Source organism: Gossypium hirsutum, chromosome D05, assembly GCF_007990345.1.
Source record: "Gossypium hirsutum isolate 1008001.06 chromosome D05, Gossypium_hirsutum_v2.1, whole genome shotgun sequence".
Classification (NCBI taxonomy): Eukaryota; Viridiplantae; Streptophyta; class Magnoliopsida; order Malvales; family Malvaceae; genus Gossypium; species Gossypium hirsutum.
Window position 1 is genome coordinate 553,700 of NC_053441.1, and position 8,106 is coordinate 561,805.

Genomic DNA, 8,106 nt, shown 5'->3' on the forward strand with positions numbered 1-8,106 from the left:
AATTTAACTATACTCCAACTCGAAAAATCGAATTACTTATTTGAATTGAATTGAAAAAATTGAATGACTCAATCCAATTTTAACTAGAAATTAAAAAAAATCATTTTTTTAATTGAATTAAATTTTGCTCACTGTTGAAATAAATATATATTATATTCCTATGTCTAAATAACATTAAGGTTATTTGAATTGAATCGGGCTGACGGATTGGATCGAGAATCAATCGAAGTGTCGGTCCAAAGAAGGGTATTGAATCGATTAATTCGGGAATCAGAACTAAATGGTTGAACTATGCGGTTGAACTAAATTTTTAATATATTTTTTATTTTAACGATTTATTTAATCGATTTAATGGCTTGACTGGTTCGACTATTAATCTATTCAGAAAATCTGGCTAAATATTTATATTTTTTATTTTAACGATTTATTTAATCGATTTAATGGCTTGACTGGTTCGACTATTAATCTATTCAGAAAATCTGGCTAAATATTTCTCACGCTTCCCCTGTATAAATGCTTTACGCTAATTAATCATCACAATACCACCAAAAGCAGACATAAAACATTAGATACAATATAATTAATGATTATTTTATAATATAGTGCTACTTACAATTTAGTTTGATAATAATTAAAATATTTTATAACTTATAGTATTTTATTATAAAATTATTGGATATGAAAATTGAAGAAAATAAAAAATAAATTGAATAATAATTAATATAAGATAAAGTTATCTTTATATTTAAATTTTATTTAATTAAAAAAAATTGGGTTAGTATATTTTTCATAAGTAGGTAATTTTTAAACTATTAGAGGACTAAGTGAATTTTTAATCAAATCATTGGGGTTTGAATACTTCCCCTGATTTATTTATTTATTTTGAAGCTTCATATATATTTATTTACATTTATTTATTATTGAGTTAGTGTCAGGGTGATCCTAAAAAAATTTTTAGGGCATGAAATTAAATTATAATTTTTAAAAGATTAAATCAAATTTTTATTGTGTTTAAGGGAGTTAAAGTGTAATTTTATCTTTATTGATTTAAAATTTTTAAAATTTTTAAAAGACCTAAATGAAAATTTTTCTATTTTAAAGAGAGCCGGAGCCCCTACCGGCTCCCTAGGTACGCCACTTATTAGTGTCATCAAACTAAGTTTATTTTGAAGATTGATATTTATGTACATTCACTATTAAGTTGGTGTTGTTAAGTTAAATGACATCAAACAAAAAACTTAGGAATAACTAGATTTTGTTACATCCATGACAATTGGAAAAAACAAGTATTTTATATTAAAAAAAATTCTTTTAAAATTTATTTAATAATGAATATAGATTGTAACAAACTTATGTTTTAGTACTACTGAACATGAGTTCGATCCTTCTATTTGTAATTATTTTATTTAAATGTGGTACAAAAGTATGAAAAAATAAAAATTTCATCATAATAATATTAATTATAATTTAAAATACACTTTTTAGTAATTTCATAACTAAATTGATGATACAAATGAGGGTGATACCAATTTAGTAAATTACTTAAATAATAACATAGATATAAATACTTCAAAAAAAATATTTTGTCACGGAAGATGAGATTTTTAGTAACTATAATTTAATGTTACAACATAAACTACTAAACTTATAATATAAAGTTATGTTACTATTTTTTATCATTAAATAATATTAAAAAAATCAAATTAGATTTTTAGCTATTATAACATAATGTTACAATATAAAGCATTGGACTTATAATATAAAGCTATGTTACTATTTTTTTATCATTAAACAATATTGAAAGAGAGGGATAACAAAGGGTTACAATTTTTTTTTAAAAATTCATAAAAGTTTAATTTAAAAAATAAATAATTAAAAGAAAATAATATAAGATGAGTTTAATTAAATATATTTGTTAAAATGAAATTCCCTTGACTTAGTAAATTGAAAAAAAAATGATATTATTTTCAATATTTTTTTATAATCCACATATTAATATATAAAGAAGCAAAACCATTGAAAAATTTTTAATGGTTTTAAAAACTTTGAAAACTTCCAACTATTTATCCTATCAGTGATGAAGATTTAGAGTAAATTTTTCTACATTTTTGTATAGAACGAGTCTTAATTTAGTTAATATTATTTTTATTGAAATAATTAGGAAGATATGCGTTCAAACACGTTTAAATATGTCTTTTTCTCTAATTTAAGAAAAGAACGCAGATTCAAACATTGAAGATGATATTATTGGAAAGTACAATCATAAACCAGAACATGCAAAATACAAAAAAAAAGAAGAGTAAACTTTATATAAAAAATTTATTAGATAATTTTAAGAAATAAAATATAATAAATTTGAATTTGAAATCTATGGGATGCAATTATTTTCCATCCTTACGTTGCAAAATTTTTCAAGCTTAATTTTTTAAAAACATAATGCATAAATTACGCATGAGTTATATATATATATATATATATATATAAAAATATCAAAACTATGCATGTGGTTTGAAGAGCGAAGAAGGCCAAGTTTTTTTCCACTAACAAAGTCAAATTCTACAACTTGACCAAACGTCACCCATAACCAAAGTTCTTTGTTTATGTTTTTCTGCAGTGAGCAAAAAAGACTTTATAAATTTTAGTATTATATTATTTTAGAATTAAAAACTAAAAGACAAATGCATGATTTTGTTTTCGTATAATTTCAAATAAGAATAGCGCCAAAAAGTTGAATCAAATAATTTCAAAATTATCCTTCTATTTGTTATTTTTGTTTACAAAAAAAAAAGAGCGTATACTGGCAGTACAAGAAAACAATATTTGTAGTAATTAGAAAGGCAAATTACTTTTCATGTTATATATAGAGTTTTATACTATGGGTATAGTTGAGTTTAACAAATTAAACCAAGAATGGGATGTGCGTACACGTGGAGTATAATACCAATAATTTACGACTAACTCGACGGATTTTTTGGTAAAATAATTGCCTTCTCAAATAAAAAAATATTTTAATATGTCATGACTTTGACTAAAGTTTTGACTGATTTTGTAAGGAAAAAACACGCATGAAAATATCAATTCAAGGAAACGCCTTGCAATGTAAGCCACCCATAAAATATTAACCAATCATATGATTTCTGCTTAAAGTGACTGCACCTTTATTATTACATTTAATCTTTAAATGCGATATAATACATAAATTTTGACTGACTTCAATTATATACATTTGAAGATTTGATTTTAATTTATTTTTTCATAAACAATAGACACATTTATTGACTTGACATCAGTTAGACTTGTCAAATAAACAATTATTTTTATTTAATATCAAAATAATTAATTTGATTTGGTTTTTCTACAAAAAGATTACATGTATAATTACATCTAATCAAAATTCATGACCAAAGAGATTTACCCAAATGAATAGCTACAAAGAAATCATAAGTCTCACAATAGAAGTCGGCATTTCCATTCTAGTTTTACTTTAAATAACAATAAATGAAAGCAGGTATCTTAGTTCCACCGAAAGTTGTTTACCTTTAAGCCGAAAGAAAAGCAACAAAAAATGGAACCCCAGCATGCATCATTGATAAATGGAAGCAATTTAGCCGTCAGTCTCCCATTTTAAAGGCAAACGTGCAACCTGACCAACCAGATTTTCATGCCGGAATCTTCTTATCAACGAGCTTTAATACCTGAAGAAGGAAGTTCAAGCTTAATGCAAATGGCTATGTATCTTCTGAAGAATCTTATTCCGATTTTGCAAGAATGGACCTCATACCTGAACATTGCAAGCGGTAGCAGATCCACCGTCTTCCTTAGGGCTCGATTTAAGCTGCTTTCCTCAAATTTGCAGCATTGAACTACAAAAGATGGAAATAAAATCGGAGAGGAAATCAGCACACAAGCATGAAATACATCAACATAGTCAAAGCCATGCCACAGATAGGTACATCTACAATGGCACGAAAGAGTACATGCACCATGAACCAAATGTAATGTCAAAAACAATGAAACCAATGCGTCTCCTTCTCAAATTTATGACAAGGTTGGTCGGAGCGAATTTCACTGACAGAAAGCAATGCCTACTATTTTCAAGTGAACTTACGTGGACGGTATCACCTTTGTATTGAGTTTTCCCAAATTTTAAGGTGAAATAAGAAAGCCACATCCACATTGGAACGGTTTCAGAGCTAGGAGGCTGTAGCCTTGATCAGCAATCCAAAGCTCAAAACAGAACATGAACCCTGCCACAGAAACTACAAGTTCAACATATTTCCAACAGACCATATGATTATGACAAAACATTAACATGCAAAAGAAACTATGAAAAACATATAGTTAATTTATGAGAATTGCGGCAACAGAAAGAGCAACCTAATGAGATAGGGTCAAAATTTTTGTACAAGGAGAAGCATACAAGTTAAACAAACTGAAAAAGTTAGTTCTAGCTTAGATAATTCTAATGACAACAGAAAACATATAATGTATAGATCACATAGAGACCACTTGCTCTTCTATTCGGCTATTGCTAGAAGAAGAGTTAAAGGTCCAAAAATAAAATTGTAATTTTCAAAAAGATAGGGGACCATGGTGGTCCCCTAACCTTGGCTCCATCCAGGGTTTAATGACATATATATTTAGGCAAGCACAAACACTATTATCATACAAGAAAACTTCATAGAAACAAATCTTCTATTAAACTTAGCAATACGACATCCAATCACCATATAAGATGCAAGCTCTTCAATTTTGACTCAATCAGTTCAATGGAGAATTGCAGTCTCAGAATATTCTTAAAACAGTTTAAAAAAATGTTATTTAACTCATTAAATGTTATCATTATTTGAAAGATTTCTTCAAAATCTGTAGGCCCTAAAAAAGAAAAATGACAGAATGAAACAATTTAAGGCTTGACAGACACCATGAAGGTTACCTTCATAAATTGCAAGGCTTCAATATACAACAACTGATTTATCCAAATTGAGGGAAAAAAATATGGACATTGACCGGACCATTTTGAAGACCAACTCTTTCCGACTTGATAACATACTCCAGGGAGAAACAAGACAACGTCTTTCAACGGCATAAATGTCTTTCTAGACATTAAATGGAGCTGAAAAACTCTCCTTTTGACAGTCTTTGAGACAATTGCTGACCAATATAAACCAAGTCACATCATTGGGTACAAAGCTAGTCTCCACACCTCTTTGTAGAAGTAAACAGGCCTCATCAAACATGCCCTCCTTGCAGTGCCAACTAATCAAAGTATTATAAGTAATAGCATCGGGATAAATTCCTTCAACTTCTAATTTGTCGAACAAACTCAAAGCCTCCCTTATACGTCCAGTTCTACATAGACCATTTATCAGACTGTTATAGGTTACTAGATCTGGCGTCAAACCTCGATGAATCATTTCTCTTAGAAATTCGAGTGCATTATTGACTTTCCCAGCCTTACAAAAGCCATCTATTAATATATTACAAGAAATGTTACTTGGAACAAATCCTTTCCTTACCATTTCTTCAAACAACCCCAGGCCTTTTTCAATTGCCCCAGCTCGACAAAGTGCTTTTATTAGGCCATTGTAAGTGATTTCATCAAGGGCACATCCTCTAAATAACATTTCGTTTACAAGCTTCAGTGCTTCTTGGATCTCACCCCACCTTAAAAAAGCATGAATCAAAGTATTGTATGTTACTTTGTTGGCAATAACACCCTCAACCATCATATTGTGATACAGTCCCAATGCTGCTTCCATTTGATTGACCTTGCATAAACCAGATATTAGTGAATTAAACGTAAATATATCAGGCTTACACCCTTTGCTTGACATCTCATCAAACAATTCATGTGCTTCATGGATCTTCCCATCCTTGCATAATGCACTTATTAGGGTATTATATCCAACAGTATTCAGGCTAACTCCTTTTGCCGACATTTGATTCAGAACATTACCAACTTCCCCTACTCGGCCTTCCTTGCATAACCCATCAATCAAAATCGAGTATGTTATCACATTAGGCTTACATCCGTTGCTTTCCATCTCATAAACCAATTCAAGAGCCGAACCTAGACACCCTTTCTTGCAGAGTCCATGAATCAGAATGGTAAATGTAAAAACATCAGGCTTACAGCCGATACTTAACATGATATCATATACAACAGCCTTAGCTTCTTCAAAACGTCCGCTTGCCACATATCCATTTATCAAGGTGTTGAAAAGAACAACATTTGGGCTGGGCACTTTGTTTAACAACGCCCTTGCTTCATCGACTTGGCTGGTTTTACATAACCCTTGCATTAACAACCCATAAGTCAATGCATCGGGAATAAAGCCTCGGAGAAGCATCCGATCAACCATTTTCACTGCCTCATGCACACGGCCAATCTTGCAGAGGCCATATATAACATCATTAAAAGTTTGAACATCAGGAGCACAACCCATCAGAAACATTTCTTCCAAAAGTTTCACTGCTTCATTAACTCTGTTACCTTTTGACAATGCATGCATCAAAGTATTGTAAATGACCGAGTTCGGCACACATCCATGTTTCATCATATCCCTAAGCAATGAGTAAGCAGAATCTACTTCATTATCTGTACAAAGGGCTTTCATTACCAAACCAAACGTATGAACATCAGGAGATATACCCTTATTCAACATGTCATAAAAAACATTTGGCGTAACTTTATGACAATTCCCAGCTACCAGAATACTTAAGACAGTATTGTAGGACCTAAATGTTGGTTCACAAAAATAAACACTCTTTATATCCAATAACAATCTAGTAGCCTGACCCGGCAAACCAGCTCTTCCGTAATATTTCATTATTGAAATGAAGAGGGATTCTTTAAAAACAATCCCTTCTTCTTTCATTTGCATCAATAACCTATCTATGACCTTAAATTCTTTAGCTGCCCCAAGCTTTTCAATAAGAACAAAATACACATCAAATGTATGGAAATAGCCTTTCTGGGAACCTGCCCATTGAAACAACTTCAAAGATGTGGGAACATCAAGTGGCAATTCAAGTAATTTAGAAAGCTGATAAGGAGTAATCTTATTGAATGATTTTCGAAGTTCATCGAGGTCAAATGGTTTGAGTAATCTCTGCCATTCATTTTCAGAATCTGATTGATTGCTATTGGAATGATACCCAGATGAGAAAACCGGGCATTGGGTTTTAGAAACAAATTGCAGGCTTTTTCTGACATGAAATGCAGGGATTTTCATTCTTCTTAACATTATTATAAATGGGTAGCTCCAAAATCAGCAAATTTACCTCTTTTATGATGAAAATTTCTGGAAAAACATTGCTGTAATCCTCTCAGGCCCTGAGATAGAGGTGTGGTTTTGGCTTCCGCGGCAAACGATGAGCAGCTGCTTTAAGAGGCGGGGTTTTGGGGTTTTGCCGGTTTGGACAAGCGAGAGAGGGAAAGAACCAAAGGGCAGAGCATAGCGTTAAATGGAAGTTTTATCTTTTGTTAAAAATCAATTAATTAATCTATTTAACTTAAAACACCAAATTAAAAATTATATATTAAATTACATATTAATCAAAATTCATGTATAAATTTAATATTTTTATTGATAACTTTTTTCTCTTGAAATTTGCATAAAGAAAATAATAAGTTAAGTATCAAAACACAATAAAAAAATTAATATCAAAATATAAAGGCATAAAGATAAATTTATTTTTGTCAATTTCAACCTTGTTTTTTTGGATCATTTTGGCTTTTAACTTTTAAATTTTAGTCAAATTACTTATTTGCTTAAAGAAAAACTGATTAAATTGATAAAATTTTAATAGCATTTGTAATGACTCAAAATTCACGGGCGTCAAAAAAATACATTTTCGGGCCTCCGTCTTAATGATATGGATTCGTAAATAATTATTAAAAATATTTATGAGTCTAGTAGTGAGCTTAATTAAGCTTTAATTAGGTGAATTTAGCTTAATTAAGAGTAATTGCAAAAAATAATTAAATTGAATAAAGGGTAAAAGTTTAATTATAGATTAAAGAGACGGTTAATCAGTATTAAATCTTGAGATTTTGTTATTAATTTATTATTATAATTATAATTATAATTATTAATTATT

General features: G+C 29.8%; 1 protein-coding gene across 2 annotated transcripts; it reads right to left on the reverse strand.

The window, feature by feature from the left end:
- Positions 1 to 3,296: 3,296 nt before the first annotated feature.
- LOC107907484 (pentatricopeptide repeat-containing protein At5g64320, mitochondrial) lies at positions 3,297 to 7,471 on the reverse strand. Of its 2 annotated transcripts, XM_016834881.2 has the most exons (5): positions 7,288 to 7,471; positions 4,937 to 6,985; positions 4,109 to 4,247; positions 3,782 to 3,863; positions 3,297 to 3,695 (listed from the first exon to the last, which is right to left on the reverse strand). In XM_016834881.2, the coding sequence occupies exon 2, from the start codon at positions 6,885 to 6,887 to the stop codon at positions 5,100 to 5,102; it is 1,788 nt and encodes a 595-aa protein (XP_016690370.1). In that variant the 5' UTR covers positions 6,888 to 6,985; positions 7,288 to 7,471; the 3' UTR covers positions 3,297 to 3,695; positions 3,782 to 3,863; positions 4,109 to 4,247; positions 4,937 to 5,099. The 2 variants fall into 2 exon arrangements, with proteins under 2 accessions (XP_016690370.1, XP_016690368.2); XM_016834879.2 differs by having other exon boundaries at positions 4,937 to 7,471.
- Between the last annotated feature and the right edge of the window lie 635 nt (positions 7,472 to 8,106).